This window comes from Cydia splendana, chromosome 6, assembly GCF_910591565.1.
Source record: "Cydia splendana chromosome 6, ilCydSple1.2, whole genome shotgun sequence".
In the NCBI taxonomy this organism is placed as follows: domain Eukaryota; kingdom Metazoa; phylum Arthropoda; class Insecta; order Lepidoptera; family Tortricidae; genus Cydia; species Cydia splendana.
The window spans coordinates 6,802,365-6,825,702 of NC_085965.1; the positions used below are offsets into that span (position 1 = coordinate 6,802,365).

The following is a 23,338-nucleotide window of genomic DNA, read 5'->3' on the forward strand; positions in this document are numbered from 1 at the left end:
TTATCTTTTCGCTGATTAGCAAAGTAATATTTTGGTTTTAATTAATATGGATTTCCGCAAAGTAACGCCTGATTCTATTCACTATTTAAATAAAAATCATTATAACCAATTGAGACTTATTTTTGTACGCTGTACATTAACGTATTCACTGCCAGTGCGAGCTACGCTCATTATCTCGTGTGGTGTATCTGCTTTGTAGCGAAAAGCGCCTACGAAGAGAGAACCAGCCTAGCGAGTCGCTGGCAGTGAACGTTGTTGAAGTTGTCAATCATTAATGCGGTTCGAACAATATACTTAAAGCTACAGTTTTCTCGAATATATGATTATATGGATACCTTTTTGTTTATAAATATGAAGCAAGATAGGCCTCAGTCCGACCAGGTTAGGCACCCACTCGATGACGCCGCATTCCTCGTTTAGGGGGAGAACCGAGTATGTTCTAATGTATAGTCGGCGACGGCGCGTCTCTGGTGCATCCTAAAATTATATCGAATATTACACATGCAGTTAGGAAAGTTGGGAGGGGATCGGGCGGTCAAAAGAGCGTTTGAGGGAAAACCGATAGGGAAGACCGATAGGACGCCGCCCGGTCGGTCGACCTAGGTATCGATGGGCGGATGTGGTGAACGCTGATCTGCGCGAGCTCCGGGTTGAAAACTGGCGAGAAACGGCACAGGACTGGGATCAGTGGCGAGCAGTCGTGTTGGAGGCCAAGACACACTATGAGTCACTGCGCCTGAGGAGTAAGTAAGTAGTAAAGTTAGGATAACCCAGTTATCTTTATAGGTACTACCAGGGGCGCGAAACTCCTCCCTTCGGGCTAACTCGGCTCCGTTCGGCTCAGCATTGCTCCGAGCAATTATTAGGGTTGGCATTGACACCACTTGACGTCCCTTTGCGTGCACGACCACAGATAAGATAATGGCTTGAATTTTGACAACCCTAAATAACCGAAAGGGATAGTGCCATATATTAGAAAGGGACAGCATGATTCGTCCCTGAACCGCTGTCAAACTTCGGTTTTGTAGGAGGTTTCCTTTCTGTACGGTAGTACTATTCTTTATTCTTTATTCTATAGCTTAGATAAAAATATCAGGCATACCTGTAGGAATCTATTGACTACCACATTGAACTCCATCAAACGGTAGTCTTTTCTGAGATCGTCTCGTGGCTTCAGCATGATGATGTAGGCCTTTCCGTCTGAGCCTAAAAAAGATATAGAGTTACACAAATATTTGAATCAATCTTTATGCTTCTAGAGATACACGGGTGGAGTAGCGGTATGTTAAAGTCATTGAGTTATTATTACTTACTAAAAAAACTAAACAATGATATTGTCGCAATCGCAACCTCTACCACGCGACCAAAACGTCGTAAGCGCCGTAAAATTCATGGCGCTTACGCGTTTAGGTCGCGATTCACGCTCTGCTTCAATGGTTTGTTGCCAAAACGACAGCAACTCATGGCGCGAAATACTGGTTCTCTGTGCCGGTTCTATACGTTAGTTCCATGTAAATGTCAAGTTCAATGGTTAAAGTCGATTCTCTTGCCCGTCTTAGATGGCAGGAACTTGTAGAAATTAGTATAAATTTAATACCTTTCAGCGTGACTTTTCTCGGCTTCTGCAGCGACGGTAGAATGGTGAATGGTGATCGCGGGTATAGAGGAATCTATACCCGCGAGGTACACGGGCGGTGAGGCGGGAATGTTGAAGTGGATCCTTTCTTACCGAGCAGCCTTGAAAGGTAGGACGAACTTGCAGAACTGAGTCTAATGTTAATTACCTTTCAACGTGACTTTTCTCGGCTTCTGCAGCGACGGTAGAATGGTGATATGTTCCTCTATACCCGCGAGGTACACGGGCGGTGTAGCGGGAATGTTGAAGTCGATCCTTTCTTGTCGCGCCGCATTGGAACGTAGGACGAACTTGTAGAACTGAGTCTAATGTTAATCACCTTTCAACGTGACTTTTCTCGGCTTCTGCAGCGACGGTAGAATGGTGATGTTTTCCTCTATACCCGCGAGATACACGGGCGGTGAGGCGGGAATGTTGAAGTCGATCCTTTCTTGCCGAGCCGCCTTGGATGGTAAGACTATCTTGCAGAACTCTTGGAAGGGCATCATTATGTGGCTGAAGTTTTCGCTGGCTAGCAGACGGGGCAGGGTGCGGACTAGCGTTGATACTGTTGTCGTCTGAAATTAATACTTATGGTTATTGAAGAAAAAAATGCTAGCGGTTGAAACCGCAGCGACGCGCCGCATTTCAATTTAAGTATGCACCCGCACGTTATCGTATAAACAAATTGAACTGCCCACCAACTTAACCACCGACTACCCGTCCCAACAACATTCGATCGTCAAATATCGGCTTCTTAACTTTATCAGAAATGTAAAAGAATTGCATATACCGTTCTACCGTTCCGTAGCGGTGCGCAGCAATTACTACTGCTAGACACCAAATTGGTGTGGGCCGCATGTACTTGTAGCGACGCGATTTATCGCGGAGTGAGCCACGCCTGTCTGAGTGTAGTTAGAAGCATTAAAGAAGAATGTTACCGATGCACTGCCGACTATAGGTTTGTTACACAGCTCGATCAGCTTCTCGGCCAGCTGAGTGAAGTCGTTGAGCAGCTTGAGCATGTGCGGCTCCTTGAGTCTCGGGTCGGTGAACACGTCGCTGCAGCGCTTGATGCGCTGGGGATACGCGGATTTGATCACCGACATCATCATCCAGAGGGTGTGTTGCGGGTACGCGATTATTAGCTTTACGATTATTGCTTTTAGTTGGAGGTATACCTGGAAAAAAATGTTGATTGAGTTTTTACGTCTATCTACAATACAAATGTACGAAAATACAGGACAAATAGCAATTTTTGAAATTTACTGTGAACCAACAAGCGCGAGACCACGGACTATGTTGTAGTGATTTCTAGAAGTACAATATCCCGAATTGTCTAATTTTAGCTTATTTTGCCCAGCAGTGGGACACTCAAATAGGCTAAAAAAAAACAACTATATTTACTTTAGTTGTAATAATAACACATAAAATGTTTTTAATTATGAAGGAATGGCAAAATGACGGCATATGCCTTTCTTGTGCATCATAAGGTAAGAAAGGAGTAAAATTATAGGTCTACCACTTGCTCAAACGGTTTGCGAGAGTCCAACAAGTAGTATCGTATCCCATACATTTCACGACTCTTCTCTTTCCGCACAGACTCTAACCATCACTCACCTACTTCATCAATCTTATCTTTTGCACTAAGTGGCAAGGCAATAGGAAGTGATATAATCAACTCATTATACAAATAACTTACTTCTTTCACAGGATGGCAAATCCTCGACACAATTTGCGAGAAGGCAGTCAGATACAAGTAAAGGGGCAGTCTCTCCGAGTACGTCTTGATGACCTCCGTCATCTGCGCCAGCACTGAGTGGATGCTCGTGTCTGATGACGTCACTTCTACGTCCAACCTGTGAAATGAGAACAGATTACAGTTATAGGAGCAAAAGCGACATCTACTTGGAATGTCATCGGGAAAGCGCTAAATTGAGGTATAGTTCGTAGCTTTCTAATAGACCCCGACGGCTAATCCTTTGTCTATTGTTAAGTGAAACCGCTCGTGCCACGTGCCACAACCACCTGCATAAAAAATCGTTCGTTCACTTTATCCAGGTAATTTAATTATAACTCCTATGGAAATTGCAATAAGATTCAAAATGAACTAATGGATAAATATTTTGTTACGATGTGTGTGGTCCGTTCAACTCGCTTGCACTCAGTACTTCGGTTACTGAGTGCCGGCGAGTCGAACGCTACAGAACCAGTCTAAAATGTGTCATCGAGATGCGTAACAAAGGCGCGTTATCGGAGAGCGCACCTACACTGGTTTTTTGAGCGTTGGACTAGCCCGCGCTCAGGTGCCAAATAGAATAATTAAGACCCTTTTTGCAGGTAAGTAGCACGTGCGCTTTTACTTAACAATAGACAATAGGATTAGCCGTCGGGATCTATTAGAAAGCTACGAACTATAACGAGGGTATGAATCATAAAAATATTATGAATTAAAGCAAACTATGTTTTCAAAGTTTAATTCTTCTACTAGTTCTACTACATTATTGGACATGTGTGAAACGCAATGTGTGAAAATTACCCAAAATACGACGAAACGCTTAGAGATAAGGTAGGTAGTGCCATTGTCTTGTCTTAACGGGGGCACTGCCATGCCATGCCATGCCCCCAGTGTATTCATCAGACTAACTTACAAACCAGTATCTTGTTATTAATTATGTTATTATCAAAGAATGTTTGTCATCAACAATAGTGTTTTTAATGATAGATAGATAGATAGATTTATTTATTTCATAATACAGATTACATTATAAATTGCAGGCATGTCAATTTACAAGAATAAACAAGGATGTCACAAGAATATAATCAATAAAATATCAACTTAAAAATGAAATGATAAGATTTTAAAATAATGTCAAGAATAATGTTTGTGTGAATAATGTTTTTATTATTGATACTAATAAGTAATGTATTTACCATATAGACAGCATCCGAGGCATACTCTGGTACAGATACTTGTGGCCGTACTGAAGCGCTTTCCCATAGCTGTTCAGAGCGTATAACTTCCGAGACCAGTTGGGGCTGCCGCTGCCTGGCGTCTCGCTTACTTTCTCGTAGTACGCGCCTAAACAAACCTGGAGAAAAAAGGATTTTCCATCAGATTGTTTTACATTTTGGCCATGCATTTTTTACATGCCAAGTTTGACTGAATGTTGAATATGCATCAAAAATGTATGGCCAAAAATATGACCTTCAAATACGTCACTTACTATTGAAAGTAACGAAAGTGACGGCAAATACCTAGTTAGTGCTCAAATACATACTAATTGTACGTGCAACAACCAGTAATTTTATAAGCCCTAATTACCTACATCTAAGAATCTTTATTTACGAGTTTATTTTATCTGCTTTACTGAGGTGCAAGCTAAATAATAGGGTATTTGACTGTATTAAATAGTTATTTGTTTTACAAGGGGGCAAAGTTGTTGTTTAACTGCTCGTGCTAATATTGATACCCGAGCAAGCGAAAGATTCCAAAATTGAACCACGAGCATAGCGAGTGGTTCGAAAAATGGAATCTTGAGCGTTGCGAGGGTTTCAAAGCACGAGGGTTAAACAAAATTTGCCCCCGAGTGAAACACAACATTTTTCACCACATCAACCTGAAGCAAATATTAAATGTAAAATATCAAACAAAATCAAACCAAATCAAATCCAAATGAATGTAATTAAAAAATTATCATCCAAAATCATCATTTAAAAGTCATTTCTACCAGCAAACATAAGAAACCAACTCAAAATTTGCATTTGATTACTTTGTCTCACATGTGAATAAAATGCAACTTTGCTATCAGTTTTTAAAGTGCAAAGTAAGCCTTTCCGAGCTGGTGTGGTGAAAAATTAATTATTTTATACCACGCATGAAATAAAGCATCAGATAATTATTAGAGAAACGTTGACACAGTTATTTTTAGACACAATTTCTATTTTAAAACCCGTATAAAACTATAAAGAGTAGGTAATTTGATTGTGACGTCACATGCTAGTGTTTCATATAAATTCCATAGTAGCAAAATCGTTCTGACAGTTCGAAAAAAGAAACTGATTTGACTAGTAGTCAAATACCCTATCCATCCACATCAAAATATTAATATATTCTAAATTAGTATAAATTGTTTACCAAGCTCTTTTCCCACTGTTTGAACACATCGACGGCTTCTTTGTAATACCCGATATTGACGTCTACATCAACGTTCGTAGTTTCATCATTATACTTAGCAATGAGCAGCTTTGCTTTGGCACATGTTTTTCTGAAACAAATAAAACATTTAAAAAAAGTTCACCCCACCACGCACATATTTTGTACCTACTCTTTTTTGGAAGTCTGTAGAAAATGTAGTCCAGGGCACCCCGGTCATGCAAATCATGCGCGCACCCGAGCTGCATAGTGAATACATCGCCATTGTTAGTAGTAGTATTTAGTAGAACGTGTCTTATTTGAAATGTGCAATTTTTTGGGCAGTTGTGTAAAAGTCTGTGACAACCCTACCGTGTTCTTGTACGGTGTCGGCATTTACGCAAACATCAAAAGCGTCGGTCCAGTTACTTTTTACACTGTGGTAATGGGCCTTGGTTTTTGATTGTAAATATGATACGAAGGTCTTTCCTATATTCACTTACTTACCCCCTTATTCAAAAAAACTTTACGGGCCTGATTTAGTTAAATTATTTTTTATCCCTTTCTTACAAATACATAAGTCAAAATGACATAAGGTGTGATTATTAGCTAATTGAGGTTTGTAGCGCGTTTATGAATAAGGGGGTGATATATAAAAACGTAACTTCTCTGCATATGAACAGACATTACCTCTGCTCACTAGTAAGTTTGTCCAGCTGTGGATACGCATCTTCCAACCCTCTCCTGAGCGTCGTAAAGGCGTGCTCGTGCTGGCCGCGAGCCCAGTACATTTTGGATTTCTCTATAAACAACTCTTCTGGCCGGTATTCTTCGGCATTCAGTATGTACATGTATGACTGAAAAAAAAAACAGTGTGGGGAAATAGTACATTATTGTCGAGGCTCGGAAGTAGCTACTTGCAGGCTGAGGATTCGTTTTAAACGGACGACCTTGGGAGTCCGTTTAATTGAATCCGAAGCCAGCAAGTAGCCTTCCAGCCGAGTCATATATAGTGCTTTTCTCAAAAATGGTACAAGAAATATAAATATCATAGAAATATTTTACAAAAGCAACGTTCTTACGTATATATTTTCACAGAAAAAAGTAGAAACAATTGAAAAAATTAGCTTTGCCGCCTTTTTATTTTTTTAATAAAAAAATAGAAGTGTATTTTTCTGCCGAAAATACGCCAACCTATTTGAGACAGCTAAATAGTCGCGGTACTAATCATCTGTTTGGCTGTTTAATGGGCCTGTGCCTTCATTTGATATGGCCATTTCAACTTTTAAAAAGTTTGGAACTCGACAAATAATGGAATTTGTATGCAACATTGCAGTCCCGAAATCGAGACTGCAATGTTTTTAACTTTTTAATTTTTGACTGACCATAAACTACGCGCTTCGCGACCTATTTTTTAAACGGCAAAGTCGACTTTGCCGTCCATTTTTGAGAAAAAATATTTGCAGGCGAGATGGTGTTGTTGACACGCTCATACATTAAATAGTTTACAGGTTTATACAATAATTACCACTTCGTGGATGCACGTTTTAGTAAGATAGTTTTTTTAGTGTAGATCCATATTTTGTCACAGAACAGCGAAAGAATGAAAAATCAAATGGATGAATCGATGTTGATGAAACACCGGAAACCTTTATAGTTTATTTTAATACTACTCGTATAATCGTTAATTATTATTAAGTACCTGTTGAAATATTCCTGCTTTTCTTGCATGCTTCGCGCTTTGCAGCCACAGGTCGCCTATGCAAGCTTTGAAGATGCCCGCCGTCGTTGGGTGTGTTGGCTCCAATAACTCCTACAAACATACAAGGTTATTTTAATATAAATAGTTTCTTTAATAAATGGCACGCGGCACAGAATAAATAATAGTACTAGGTACTGAAGGTTCACTCTCTACCAAAACGCGTCTATTACGACAAATATGACCGCCAGGTGGCGCAAGCGCGAGCAGGCGTCCATTGCGGTGCGCGGCAACTAATAGTAGCGGCAGCCATATGGCTAGACACCAAAATTGGTGAGGCCTGCATGTACTTGTAGCGAAGCGACGAAATCGCGGAGTGAGCCACGCCTGGTCGCGGTTGATTTATTTGATGAGTGTTTTCGCCAATAATATGAGAGTGGCAGGACCATTAACCATGAGCAAAGTGGGACCTAATAATAGCGTTAGATGTTCATAAAATGATGTCAAAATTAAAATTCCGTCAAATATAATTTTGTGATTGTTATACCTAAAGAGACAAAACTTTACAGGCATTTTAAGCTTTATGAGTCCTTACTCACAGAGCTTAAAATGCCGGGCTAGTACCTATGTATCCTTGACCGTAGATTGAGTAGCCTAGATTTATACCTGTGTCTGTTGCAGCAATATCCGCCGAAGCCTCAACAAAGGCTCCACGGTCCGGACGTCCGACTGTACTACGGAGAGGCGTCGGCGCCACTCGTCTAACAACTTGTTTAATACGTCAGCGGCCTGTCTGTCCCCATCGTTTAGGGATTTTAGTCTGAAAAGAAAGTTTGGTTAGGTAATTATGTTAAAAACAAGGCAAAGTACATACATTCCTATGCTTCACTGACAAACTGACTCTTATCAAACTCATGTGAGTTTGATAAGAGTCAATTTTTCAGTGAAGCATAGGTATAAAGAAACATACTGTCTGCTTTTTATACTAGTACTAGACGGGCCCGCAGCTCCGCTCGCGCTCGACGCGGTCCCAGTACGTGTCGTCTTGAAACTTAAGCCATTGTCAATAGAGGTGTCATCTATTGGGCATTAGCATGTCGAGCACTAGTTCGTTTACCTTATATGTTATTACTGTAATGAGTGCCAATTTAATTCAACTGTTAAGCTCTGGTTTCCTAGGATAGCGGTGCCGTTATATATAGCGGCCGTCTCCATACAAAATACTCATCCATATTTAGCCGTAATATCTTGTATGGAGACGGCAGCTATATAACGGCTCCGCTATCCTAGGAAAACAGAGCTTAACGGCCCGTCCACGATATGATCTCATACGGCGGCGATCGACAAGTGATCTCCCTCTCTCTCCTACTCATAAAGTGCAAAAAATCAAACGCGCGGTGTAGGCGTAACTAGTACAACTTAGCATTACAAATTTGGTACCCTTGCAAGACTTCTTCAACATGTCTCGCCTCAGTAATAACATGCAAGCCCAGCACGCTTTGATATCCACTCCTTAAAGCACTTTCTCCCTTCGCCTCCCCATCCATATGAGCCAATAGCTTAGCTATGGCAGTTTTGTCGTAGTTTTCTAGAACTAAGGATGACCTAATCCTACCTTTGCAAGACTTCTTCTACATGCCCCGCCTCAGTAATAACATGCAAGCCCAGCACGCTTTGATATCCACTCCTTAAAGCACTTTCTCCCTTCGCCTGTCCATCCATATGAGCCAATAGCTTGGCTATGGCAAATTTGTCGTAGTTTCCTAGAACTAAAGATGACATAATCCTACCTTTGCAAGACTTCTTCTACATGCCCCGCCTCAGTAATAACATGCAAGCCCAGCACGCTTTGATATCCACTCCTTAAAGCACTTTCTCCCTTCGCCTGTCCATCCATATGAGCCAATAGCTTGGCTATGGCAGTTTTGTCGCAGTTTCCTAGAACTAAAGATGACATAATCCTACCTTTGCAAGACTTCTTCTACATGCCCCGCCTCAGTAATAACATGCAAGCCCAGCACGCTTTGATATCCACTCCTTAAAGCACTTTCTCCCTTCGCCTCCCCATCCATATGAGCCAATAGCTTAGCTATGGCAGTTTTGTCGTAGTTTTCTAGAACTAAAGATGACATAATCCTACCTTTGCAAGACTTCCGACTCAGTAATAACATGCAAGCCCAGCACGCTTTGATATCCACTCCTTAAAGCACTTTCTCCTTTCGCCTCTCCATTCATATGAGCCAATAGCTTGGCTATGGCAGTTTTGTCCTAGTTTTCTAGAACTAAGGATGACATAATCCTACCTTTGCAAGACTTCTTCTACATACCCCGCCTCAGTAATAACATGCAAGCCCAGCACGCTTTGATATCCACTCCTTAAAGCACTTTCTCCCTTCGCCTGTCCATCCATATGAGCCAATGGCTTGGCTATGGCAAATTTGTCGTAGTTGCCTAGAACTAAAGATGACATAATCCTACCTTTGCAAGACTTCTTCTACATGCCCCGCCTCAGAATAACATGCAAGCCCAGCACGCTTTGATATCCACTCCTTAAAGCACTTTCTCCCTTCGCCTGTCCATCCATGAGCCAATAGCTTGGCTATGGCAGTTTTGTCGCAGTTTCCTAGAACTAAAGATGACATAATCCTACCTTTGCAAGACTTCTTCTACATGCCCCGCCTCAGCAATAACATGCAAGCCCAGCACGCTTTGATATCCACTCCTTAAAGCACTTTCCCCCTTCGCCTCTCCATCCATTTGCGCTAATAGCTTGGCTGTGGCGTTTTTGCACGAGAGGTGCAAAAGAGTGTTGTCTTGATTGCGGTACGAGAGGAGAATGCGGCCCATTAGGACTCCCCAGTTTTCTCGGGAACTTGGCTGGAACAATAAATTATTGCTTAACTAGGATTGTAAGTTAGTGCAAGTAGCAGAAGGGAAGCCTAATAAACCCCAGTGGCCCTATGTGCGATGTCATGGGGTTCCCCTACACATAGATGTGTCAAGCGACGAGATATTTACTAATCTGAGTCCTTGGTATAACAAGATTTAATTTAGAGGACCACTTGAGAAAAATCTTCAACATTGGAGCAGTTTATGGAAGTCGCCCCTAAGATCGTTAAACGGTGGGTGGACAAGCTGCCTCCTGTGACCTTTGATCAGTCGGACATACATTATTTTGGTAAACGAATCTAAGTCAAATAACATGTGCTTTTCACATGACTTTAGCTGCACAACCGTCTGTCTGCTTATCTACTGAACCGGCCGAGCCCCCATAGTGGTTCGGAGGTAACTACAGCAGACCCTTTACTTCACTTAATTAATACACTGTGAACTGGTCTTAGTATACCTAGGTCCTATGTCTTACCAGTGGCTTGTTTATCAACTCGTCTAGCTGCTCGAACCGGCCGAGCCTCCACAGTGACTCTGCGGCTAACTCTGCGGCAGAACCTTCGGCCTCGTGCTCGCTTAGCAAGCGGTATGCTGTGAACGGCTGGTCTAGACCTAGGTCCTATGTCTTACCAGTGGCTTGTTTATCAACTCGTCTAGCTGCTCGAACCGGCCGAGCCTCCACAGTGGTTCTGCGGCTAACTCTGCGGCAGAACCTTCGGCCTCGTGCTCGCTTAGCAAGCGGTACGCTGTGAAAGGCTGGTCTAGACCTAGGTAGCAGTCTACCATGCCCTAAAAAGACAGGGTTTAGGATGAGATTAAAGTCGTGATTGATAATATTTGGCACATAGATGATCTGTAACCTCGACGAACGTATAGTGTTGGTTTACAGAAGTGTAAAGTATGTGTCACAGTGACACGCACTTTAATTACCAAATACAAGTAAATACTTAAAAACATTTACAACAATAATTAAACTTCCAATAGAAAACAAGTACCCGCAAACTGTGCCTATCTAGCTGGCCCTCTTGCGCCAGTCGTTCGTAGCAAAGAGCTGCATCTTGCAACCGGCCTGTCACCACTTGCGTCAGTATTAGCTCGTTCAGAGATGGTTCTGACCTCTTGATGGATAATATGCCTGAAAATTTACAGTTATAAAAAAGTCATTATCAAAAACAACTATGTTTTCACTACACACTAATGCCTACTGTACTTCGCACGTTGAAAGTATTGGGCTTCGTCAACCTACACTCGGGCGGTATACTAGGATAGTAGCTGCGGATAAGGTCTTCTATCTACCTCCTGCCTCCATAATCAGAATAACTTCGATAGTACTGAATGAACACTGGGCTAACCGTCCAAAAATGACAATATAATTAATAAGGTAAGAGTTAATGTGGTGAACTCACGGTGAAATATTTATTATGCTAATTTTATTTTAATTGTTAATTTTTGTTCTATTTTTATTTTTAATGTAATTATGAAAAACGACATGTAATATGAATTTTTATGAATATACGAATATGAATAAAATATCCTTGAATGATTAATATCTTACCAGCGACCGAGTCCGGTTCATCCAGCAGCGCGTATATCTCGGCCAGCAGCGGCAGTTGTTCCTGCATATTGTGTTTCTTCTCTCCCATGTATAGTTCTAGGTATTGCAGGGCGCGCTCTAGTTCGCCGCAAGCGAAGTTGCCGCGAGCTATTAGAAGCTTGTCGAATTTGTCCATGAACATTGATATCGCCCTAAAATTTAAAACTTTTTAGATAAATCAGGGACCATAGCCAAGATAGCAATCTTTTATTAACAAACGCCAATCGAAAAGTACAAAGTAACGGGATGACAAACGCGACGAAAAGTCACGTGATCATTTACCTACATAGGTATATAATTAAAGTTTCGTTTGGCGTTTTCTATAAATGATTGTCACTTGGCTAAACCCAGTGATAATGGACAGATGGGCTGTTTGAAACATTAATCGATCGTAAAACACAAGCTTTTACAAAGAATTTCAATATTGTAAATAACATTACTTGTAATTCTCATTCTCCAAAGGCCGCTGTTTTGAATGGCACCATTCCAACATCCATCTATTCAAGAAGTCCAGCAGGGTATAGATAGTTTTACTACATTTGCTCTGAAATTAGAATACATCTTTATCATTATGTTTATCGACAATTTTCACAGATCTTAATAGAGTAAACTTAAGGTTCCATACATAAGTATTACCAGCTGTGTCCACGGTTTGATCTGCGGGATTCAGTTTGTATCATGTGCATGTAAAGTATGCTTGTTGTGTGGAAGTTTGAATTTACTCTAGAACCCTAGACCTGCAGAACTAAGTTAGCAGTATCTAAAAATATACTTAGTGTAGGCTTACCTGGTTGCCTTCCTCTGCTTGAACGGTATTAATGTTAGGTGTCAAGCGTACGTCTCGAAGCATTTTATATCGGTTTCTATCTGATATCCCGCTTTCGGTTCTAGCGCTCTCGGACCCTGAAAATTGTATCTGATCAAAAACATTTGTCATATTTACATTAGTGTTTGTTGTAAAGAGAGAAAACCTGTTTTAACAAATAAAACCGTAGGTATTGTGTTCACAGTATCTGAACGTGTAGCAAGAAAAAGTTATTTTATATAGAAATTAGCATACACCCCTATACCTACATGACAGATTATATCGGGAATTTTGAACTTTCCGTTACTAATGTTATTCAAACTGAGATTTTGTCAATCTAAAGGCAATCTGTATTATAATAAAAAGCTATTATGTATTTAATTGTGGTCGTTATAAATAAGGCGGAACTACCTGCAACCAGTATCTCCTCCTGTATGTACTGCGTGTTGTTGTTGGACATGACCGCGTGTAATACGTAGGTACCTACAGTAGAAAAAGGAACAGAGTTCTGTCACGGCGCATGCTCTGGTGCACGGTGGCATAAGCAAGGAATCACAAGTGTTCATATCGTACCTATAACAGCCAGTATCTCCTCCTGTATGTACTGCGTGTTGTTGTTGGCCATGACGGCGTGCAACAACACGTACGGTAGGAACAGGAACAGGGTTCTGACGTCACGGCGCATACTCGGGTGCACGGTGCGTAATAGTTCGCGAATGTTCTCTGACTCTATTAGAGGGATCAGTTGACCGGCCCAGCTGTAAACGAAAATATATTTTGGCATTTCAGTGGCAAAGAAATAGCGCAACAGAAACATTTCAAGATTTACTTTACTTTTATGCTATTTAGGCATCGGAACACTCATGCGAAAAATATTTAAATTTTGAGACATGCAGAAGAACCTTATTCTTCCAAGGTCGTCAATACATTCAAAGGCCCAGAGCCCCAGAGATGACGAAGAAATATGAGCAGCAGCATTTCATGCAGATACATAAAAGAAATATTAAATATTATCGAAGTAAGAGTATTTGTTGACTTACTTGTGCGCCCATTCCAAGAAAGTTGTGGCGAACGTACTTCCAAACAGAGGATGAGCTTTCTTGGGTTGAGACGGATAGGCCAAGGTATACCTGCCAACAAAAAGATAATCAATGGATGCGCGTATGTGTATTTTTGAAGTGAAAACTTCTTTAGCGGCGCTGTGCACTTTTTGTGATGGGGAAAAAATGTTAAACTCGTGACAGCGTAAGACGCTTCGTAAGACGGACACGTGACCTGATCGAAAAACTGTTACAATGTCATTGAGTTTTTACTTCTGCCGGCACTCCCGGAGTTCAACCCGTTGTTTCTTTCACGCTTTATTGTGCAAGATATTATTGCATGTTATTTTTGTGAGTCTCTTTTTATGTCATTTTCTACCGTGAAACAAAGATTAACAGAATAAAATCGATATAATACACATAATATAATTATAATATTTGGAATACAGATTTTACGATTATTGAGACAAAATAAAAAATTAAATGTTAAAGGTTATCATAATGCATAATTATGTATGTATGTCACAAAGTTTGTCTTTATTTCTACTCTTCATTCTCCGTGCCTCTTCCCATTTCATTTGGGGTCGGCCCTCTGAATTATGCTTCCGCCATTTGGCTCTATCATAGTAGGTTGCTGGTATTTTTAGCGACTATTTCACCAGGTTTCCCCACGGTGGCTTTTGGGTGTCCTGGTGGTTGTTTGCCTATGTCAATTTCAAGAGCAATTTTTACCGGGTGATGTTTTTCTCGACGCATTACATGCCCGTACCATCGGAGCTGGCTTTCGTGGAGTTTGTCTTTATTTCTACATTTCCCATTATTCCATACAAATGATACAAACCTCGAACTTAGCAGAGGAAACATGATCTGGTGCATGTGCTCTGGAAAGCTGTCCCACACATCTTTCTTGCTACCGGTCGGCGAAATGTCGTATATCTTCAGGATTTCTTGAATCGTCAAAGCATAACTGTCCATATTCTGAAACAATAACAAATAACTGAATCTGAATGCGCTCACTAATTAAAACAAATGTATTGCTTTGCTAATTCGCGAAATAATAACGTGCTAAGTCGATCAGTGCTAACCCGTTTATACCTCTAGCGACCCGCCCTGACTTCGCACGGGTTTCACAAAACCTTAACAAACTATACACCTAAACCTTCCCCAAGAATCACTCTATTGATAGGTGAAAACCGCATTAACATCCGTTCAGTAGTTTTGAGTTTATAGCGAACATACATACAAACAGACAGACGCGGCGGATGACTTTGTTTTACAAGGTGTAGTGAAGGATACTATGGTAAGTGACTTCAAAAATACATGTCACTTACCATAGCAGGTATCCTTCTCATATTGAAAAGCACTAGCTAGCTCGATCAACGCTGTGGCAGCAAAACAGTTGTCTCCAATAGAGAAAGCGAATGGCGACCTGTCAGGTTGTACGTATTGTCGGGGTAGATGACCGGCTTCTATGGCGCCTAGTTGGCCTAGACAGTCTTCAAAAATATACAAAGTCATAAAAATAGGTGACTTACCATAGTATCCTTCTCATATTGAAACGCTCTAGCTAGCTCCATGAGAGCTGTGGCAGCAAAGCAGTTGTCTCCAATAGAGAAAGTGAATGGCGACCTGTCAGGTTGTACGTATTGTCGGGGTAGATGACCGGCTTCTATGGCGCCTAGTTGGCCTAGACAGTCTTCAAAAATATACAAAGTCATAAAAATAGGTGACTTATTACCATAGTATCCTTCTCATATTGAAACGCTCTAGCTAGCTCCATGAGAGCTGTGGCAGCAAAGCAGTTGTCTCCAATAGAGAAAGCGAATGGCGACCTATCAGGTTGTACGTATTGGCGGGGTAGGTGACCGGCTTCTATGGCGCCTAGTTGGCCTAGACAGGCGCCGCTGGCTGCGCTTACTTGGGGGTCTGGGTGCTTGCAACCTGGAGAGATTAAACGCTTTATAAATTTCAGACTCGTATATATATGCCGCATGCACCCACAGAGGTGGGCCAAAATAACCACGGTACGGGTGCAACAAGACGGCGAGGATCTGGTAGGCCCAGACGGAGATGGCGGGATGATCTGGACGCATATCTTAATGACTGGCCGGAGATGGCTCAAAACCGAGACGAATCTAAATCGAAGGGGGAGGCCTTTGCCCAGCAGTGGGACACCGTATAGGCTTATAATAATAATAATAATAGAGAACATGCACTCATTGGCATGATGTTTCAGATAGTGGACCAACCTCGACAAGTCTACGGAACTCCTATATGCGTTAGGGTCTCCCCAGATATATCGACGCGCATTCGGCAAAATCCGATAGGAAACAGCTTTATGTAAGCGCGAAAAAGCCGTAACACGTCGGCAGGTGCCGGCCGATGCGAGCCGAGCCGAACAACGACTTTTTCGCTCTTATTGCGTAGACATAAAGCTTTTTCCTATCGGGTTTTGCCGATTCCGCGTCGACATATTTGGGGGAACCCTTATAGTCACTACTCTCACTCTAGCTACGACCACGCGAGTGTGAATGAGAAGTTTTACAACCCCGGTCGTCAGTTTGGTTTGCGTCAAAAAATCCTCAATCGAGAGGAAATTAATTATTGTGAGGCTACTCAACCTGCACACGGAATTACAGCTGACATTCATGAGGCTTCATGATGCAAGTCCCTGAAGCATTATAGGTATGATTTTTAGTGTAATCGATACTGCATTCACTACATATTTTATGAACGGATATCACTCACCTTGCAGTAACGCATCTATCAGCTCAACAATAGCCGAATCTATGTTTTTCCCACCAAATATAGACTTATGAATCTCAGTTCTATTCTTCTTCAGCAGCCTATCCAACTGGCTGAAAGCGTATGCCTTTATACTCGGTATATCCTGATCCAAATGGTGCAAGTACCATTTCACTTTATCTAGGAAAGATTCGGGCTGTGTTCGTTTCACGTGTCTCTTTATTACCATCTTGATTTTTTCTGACAGTTTTGTGTCTTCCAAAAAAAAGAGCTCAGGGATGTGAGAGCTTAATAAGTTCTCGTTGTTTATAACGAGATACTGGAATATCTTGTTGATCTCTTGAGGCGCGTGTTCGAACTGTTGTAACAGAGACACGGCTAGATTTGTCAGCAATGGCCCTAGTGACGTGCTGTCTATGTTGTGTATGAAAGCACCCCACGCATCAGCCAAAATTTTCGGAAATTCCTTCGCTAAAGGAAGGGCCGATCTCAACGTAGCTAACACCTTAAACCTTAACGGTGTTAAGTACTTTTCACCCATCAGTTGCATAATATCTGGAAAGCTTTTCAACGCTTTCCGTTTTACGGATAACGCTACTTTGGCATTGACTAGCTTGTGATCAAAATATGCCAGCACTCCCAAGAATTTAGGATTTAGGAAGTCTGCTATTTGTGATGTACTCATGCTCATGCTTCCATCTGGTGTGGACACGTCAGGATCGTGACAGGCCAAATATCTGCACGCGTTTAAAACTTTCTCAGGATTGCAGCAGTATTGCAACAGGAATTCTGTCAGAATAACCCTAAAATGCTTCTTAATAAGGCTCAACATAGACGTTTTTGTCAGCTTTTCTATCGTGTTATTGCATTTCTGGGCAACCTCTTTAGTTTCGTTCAAATACACATGCACGTAAACGTGTGGAAATCTGTCTATTAGAAAATCTGAAACTGAGCATTGGACTAACGATGCTATCTCCTCAATCATGGCTGGTACTTGCTTCACTATGACCGAATATGGCATGAGATACGGAAGAAAATGATGGACATCTTTTGAGATGAAATCTCTATATCCAACAAAGCCAAACGCTCTTACAACCTTTAGAAGTGACACAGTGAATTCTTTCCCACTGTATAAGCTACATTCAACAAACAGTTTGCAGTAGTCCTTCTTATATCTGTGGTATACTTGGTTCGGTGTATATCCATGTACTTCGCATATTTCTCTTAGATAGAGAACCGCTTTGGGCCCAAGGGAACATTGTGGATGCATGATAAAATATACCAACAACTTTGTCACTGGTAAAATCACTTTTTCACTGCCGTGAATACCAAACACTTTTATATTGTTAAGGGTTTGTGTCTGTCTGTTATAAGAGTTGTCTTCTAGGCAAGATCTTGTCGACTTAACAAGTAGATTCACACACAAATTTAGGGCGTCATCTTTATGGGCATGTAACTCTGTGTTCTCCTGGAAAACAAAGGAACAGGTCAAATTTAAAAGCGGAAAATTTACTGTCTTGGGTGGGATTTGAACTCATGACCGCTGGATCACTAGCCCAATGCTCTGCATCTGAAGTAATAATGAATGATTTTATATTTACCGTTTCATTTCCCAATAGGGACTTGAGAGCTTCCAAAATATGATGGCAATTCTCTTCACACACTAGTTCATTCGGCACACCACCATTAAACACATAATAGTGCCCACATAATCTCCTAACAAGATCCCAATAGCATGTATTTTTCAGGTCTATATATTGATTAGCATTCAAGAATTTGCTAAAAAGGTTTCTCAAGCCTAATGTTGTGGTTTGGTTCTCTGTTGTATTGGTACTTTCTGAATGAAGAGTCAGACGTTCAGAACTGGTTACATTTGTTTTATGACAATTAGAACAAATTATAGACACATTTATAGTGCCATTATTGAATATTGAATGGCCTTCAGTGCCATCGGCATTGTCTAAGACAACATGGTATGTGCCCAATGCTATACAAGAGATTGCGGGTAGTTCTTTGGTTAAGAGTTTTTGTATGTCTTTGTTTTTGGTCAGGAATGCAGGCATGAGTATATCGCCTATGAGTTTGCTGGCGGATAGAACTTTGTTGATGAGAAGGAGACCGCTCATGGATATGACCTGAAATGATAAAAAAGTATAAGAATATGGGTGCAAAAAAATACTTTGTATGGCAAGTTTAACATAATGTTGGCCATGAAGGTACATTATGTTATGCAGTAACTCTGGTTGTCATAAGTTGAGATTTAGCGTCTTATTGCGCCATCTAGTTCAGCTGTCAAACACGCGGGCACGTATTTTTCTTAGGCTTTACAACTCTTCTACAGTCAATAACTCTTTGGTGTTATGTAGCACTGGATAGTAAAACAAAATAACTCCATAATAGTAAATAAAAAATTTCTTATGGTACATTTTCTACAAGATTACATGGCCACTTTATGAAGAAACTTATTCATAATGTGTCCACACAATTTTGCAGTACCATTACCTTGAAAATAAATCATCCAAAAATAACAATTAGAAACTTACCTCTAAATACATCAATTCATTTTTAACTTTGATCAGGTAGTTGAACATGAGTGTCACAAATCTGGACCAAGCCTCATTTATTTTATTTTTCTTCATAATGGTCAATGCAGCTAGCACATGTTTTAAAATAACTGCCGTTGTCTTTTGATCAAAATTAGATGAAAATGATGAAAACCCTGAAGAAGTTTGCAGACATATCAACCGGAGTAGTTCATTGGTATCATCAACTGCCAATGTAGATTTGTCTAAAAGACCAATTACGTCTAATATCATATTTAGCATTGTATCCAGGATATCTTGAAGATGTAATAGTTCATCTCTAAATACTTTTACATTTCGCAGTTGTAATGACCATATTCCTTTTGCTGTTTCTTTACTCAACAATGAAAAGTAGCTTATGTATTCTTGTCTTTTATTACTTTTCATTCCTTGTATAAAAACTTGGTATAATATCCTCAGAACTGCTCGGCATTTATGTAAAGTGTACTCATAGAGCACCTTTTCACCATGTATGCTGTCATGTTTTCGTAACTCTTGAAAAACTGACATTAATTGATTATAATACCAGTTTTCTGTTAAATTAGCAGGTTGCTTATTCTCTATGTTGCTCTGAACATGAGTTATGATGTTACTGCAATAGCATTCCGCTAGCATATTTACTTCGGAAGCATCTCGTTTTTTTATGTCCATCAAATCTTCCGGTAGCTCAATTTTGCTGCTCATCAAGAGGCAATATAGTTTTAACTCTTTCCCAAAAACATCATTACTCTTAGTTTGAAGAATAACTGTGCATATTGTAGTTAATATTTCTGTATATTCTTGCTCTATATTTACATCTATGAACTTCATCAATGTCAAAGATATAGATTTGAAATTCTCCAAATCTAATTTGTCCACTTCACCTTTTTCATAGTACACATGCAAAGACTTTACTACAGCTTCAAAGCTCTTCAACATTTCATTGTAAACCTCTGGAAATATTTGGTGGAACTTGCTTATAGCCATTTGCTCATAGTTTCTAAAGAGATTGGTGAAAAACTTCAATGATTCAAGTTTTAGGTCTGCACTAAAATTGTCAAGTACATACAGCACTTGCTCAAAGATTTTCTCATATTCTTCCTTATACTGATCAATGGCTATTGCTTTAAATGTAATGCTCTCGGACAACAGTTGCAATGTCAGATCTATCATTGATTTACATGTCTTTAGATCCTTTATTTGAACATAAATCGGTTCTAATTTCAATTCCACATTTGGAATTATAACTTTGTCTGGTGTAAAATGCTGTAAGCATATCTCTACAGGCTGATTATTTGCAGCATCAATATAACACTGAGTAAGTTTATTTAATATTGAAAAATATTCAGAATGCAATTTGTCATAAAATGATGCGTCATTCATACTCAGAATATGTAGAATTTTCAACTGTGCATCTTTACTTAATGTATTTATTCTGAAAATAAGTTACATTCATTCATTGTCAATATATAAGTACGAGTAAAATAGCAAAGTACCAATTGAACCTAGTATTAGTGTTTTTACATTGTTATTAGTATAGAATTTGCTATAGGTAACCATTTGAAAAAATAGATAGATCTGAAATATTAATGTTTATCTGTTTTATATTTTGAACTAAAGCTTGTATTGTACTAACTTGAACTTCATATTTATGGAAATGCCTTGAGATATTTAATTAAATCTGACATCTGTTTATTTATTATTTACCTGTTTAGCTCCTTTACTGACCACACATAGAACAGCCGTCCTATCAACCAGGTATTAAAGGCGCTGTAATACACATCAGGATACTTTGTCGATCCTGGCCGAGGCACTAGGACTTCTGAAACACTGAAAATATATACATTTCAAAATTGTCTTCTTTAGCCAATTCCAACAACAAAATACAATTTCAACAACAAAATATATAGGTAGGTATTACTTTATTCTATGATAATCAAGCAAACTCTACAATAAAAAAAATTACATGTATTTACCCTGATAGCTTGAGTATTGAATTTAACAGTCTTTCAAGACCGTCAGCTGCGTTTTCCAAGTTGTTGAAGAGCACCATAGTCGGCGCATTGAACATTTGCCATACCGTGAAGGGCCCGTCTTGGCCCTCTTCATCCATATTTGTAAAGTTTACGACACCTCCGACACGACACGATTGGCGCTGGTTCTAATAAAATAATTGAATATTAATAATTAAACCCATGAAATTTTAAATAAACAGTTGCTTTTATTTCCTCACATTCAATCACAAGTCACAACTCGCTTGCTTTATCAACTGTCAAGTGATTTTCATTTCCCGCCATTTAAATACATAGGGATTCATGTACCATTAAAATCAAAGAATATAATACTCACTAGGAGAAGAACGGTAACTCCATACAAAAAAATGTCCCCAACCGTTTATACGTTTATACTAGTGGCGCCGTCTTTGTGTACCAATGGAACTAAAGTTGACAACCGGTTTAGCCTGGCGGGTATTGGTAGGTAGTAATTCTGTTGATAAACATATTTGTTATCTTCATATCACGAAATATATGCAAGATGCTAATATTACCCCTTGTTTGTGGTATTATCAATTGATTTAAATAAAAGGCATGTTTATGTTTATAACATTATATATATTATTTATTAAAAAATGTTTTACATATAAAAATATACACTGAAAACTGGCAACTGGCAACTTAATAAAAAAATAGACATTAATAAAGCGCATTCACAAAGTTTTCAGTACCTTTTATACAAATAACATTAGGCATGCCTACCTATTACACTTTACACACAGATACACTACACTTTACATACGGCATTTTACACAGATTTCCAACTTGTATTCATACATTTCTTCACGGTTAATTAATACGCTTTCCAGATGCGTTATGACTCGGTTCCTTCTGAACCCACTAAAGTTGTAAATTTCACTCTGGCTGCTTCAACAGCCGTTGCTCCGCATTTAGCACATTTTCTATGTGCATTGCTGTAATCCATGTAGGTACAGACTTACAGTCTTAAGTGGTACGTAGCGGTACACGTTGTATGTATTATTTAAAGAGTTAATAAATAAAATTTTCGTTATGAACTTTAACCACAGCAGTTGGACAGAGTCATTGACAAATATATTTTTTATTATGGTGGGTAGACGTACCTACCCTCCATATATTTTATGAACATTGATAAAGACAGTTGGAAGCAAATATTCATTATAAAACTTAATCGCATGTAATTAAGTTTTAAGCGTTTTAAGTCCCGTTTTATGATTAATATTGTATAAAATTCGTGATAATTTAAATCAGAGTTGGGAGCAATGTTGCTGTAGAAAAATGTTTTTATTTTTATTACTCGCAACTTTTTCCCGGAGGCCAACGCACACATAGAAGATTAAGGCGCACACATGCGCAATTATTTGGGGACATAACTTTCTTAGGAAGTGAACAGGCTTTGATTAAAATATTATCGGTTTTTTATTCTGTTTGTGCAAGCGTTAATTAAATAAATAAAGAATAATATTAAAGCCTGACAACAGTTTATTTAACCCTGAGATAGTGTCGCTGCAAACAGCTTACGTATGGCAATAATGTGCGTACGTCATGTATAGTCGGGGTAGTGGGCATTGGCTTCATGTTGATAGGTACTCGTATAATGTCAAAACATTGCTTACAGAAAATTCGGTTCCTTCAATTTACCTATTCGTCAAAATCGGATTCTAAATATTCAATATTTATATATTCTTCGTTTTCTGACTCTGACGAAGTCTGATTTTCATCAGATGTTGTGTCGCTTTCAGGACCACCAACCTCGATTATAAAACGTTTAGTCTCCAATTCGATTATAGGATTTTTATCGTCGATCTACATAAACCTTAAATGAAATATTAAAGTTTAAACCAAACAACTAACCAGTTCAATAAAACCGCACTATAAAATGTCAATACCGCTCATGTCAACAACCAACTTTAAAACATTGTTTATTGGAATGCTATGTAATCCTTCGTCTTTTTTAAGCTGTAAGTATTTGATTGCATTCACTGCATTTTTTTTCGCATCTTTGGTAATATTTTTGGCATTTTTGTAATAAAACCGTTTATATTTGAATATATTCGTAGATATTTTCCGTTTGTTTACATCAGTGACATTCGATGACATCCAACGTTCGTTGTCAAAGAGTACTTGTTGCCAGTAAAAGAAATGAGTACCATTAAAAATCCGCAAAATGGCGAGGGGCAAATAAACTGTTGTCAGGCTTTAATATTATTCTTTATTTATTG

General features: G+C 39.5%; 1 protein-coding gene across 1 annotated transcript; it reads right to left on the reverse strand.

Annotated features, from left to right (window-relative positions):
* Window positions 1-300: 300 nt before the first annotated feature.
* On the reverse strand, window positions 301-21,265 carry LOC134791555 (serine/threonine-protein kinase ATR-like). Its single transcript, XM_063762603.1, has 26 exons — window positions 21,060-21,265; window positions 20,791-20,913; window positions 19,066-20,518; window positions 18,124-18,657; window positions 16,526-17,990; window positions 15,516-15,718; window positions 14,619-14,755; window positions 13,778-13,867; window positions 13,311-13,495; window positions 12,720-12,835; window positions 12,373-12,476; window positions 11,894-12,084; window positions 11,334-11,473; window positions 10,969-11,127; window positions 10,100-10,326; window positions 8,116-8,269; window positions 7,453-7,563; window positions 6,441-6,607; window positions 5,754-5,883; window positions 4,550-4,707; window positions 3,318-3,474; window positions 2,557-2,796; window positions 1,969-2,193; window positions 1,785-1,935; window positions 1,103-1,206; window positions 301-477 (listed from the first exon to the last, which is right to left on the reverse strand). The coding sequence occupies exons 1-26, from the start codon at window positions 21,194-21,196 to the stop codon at window positions 301-303; spliced, it is 7,038 nt and encodes a 2,345-aa protein (XP_063618673.1). The 5' UTR covers window positions 21,197-21,265.
* Window positions 21,266-23,338: the final 2,073 nt, after the last annotated feature.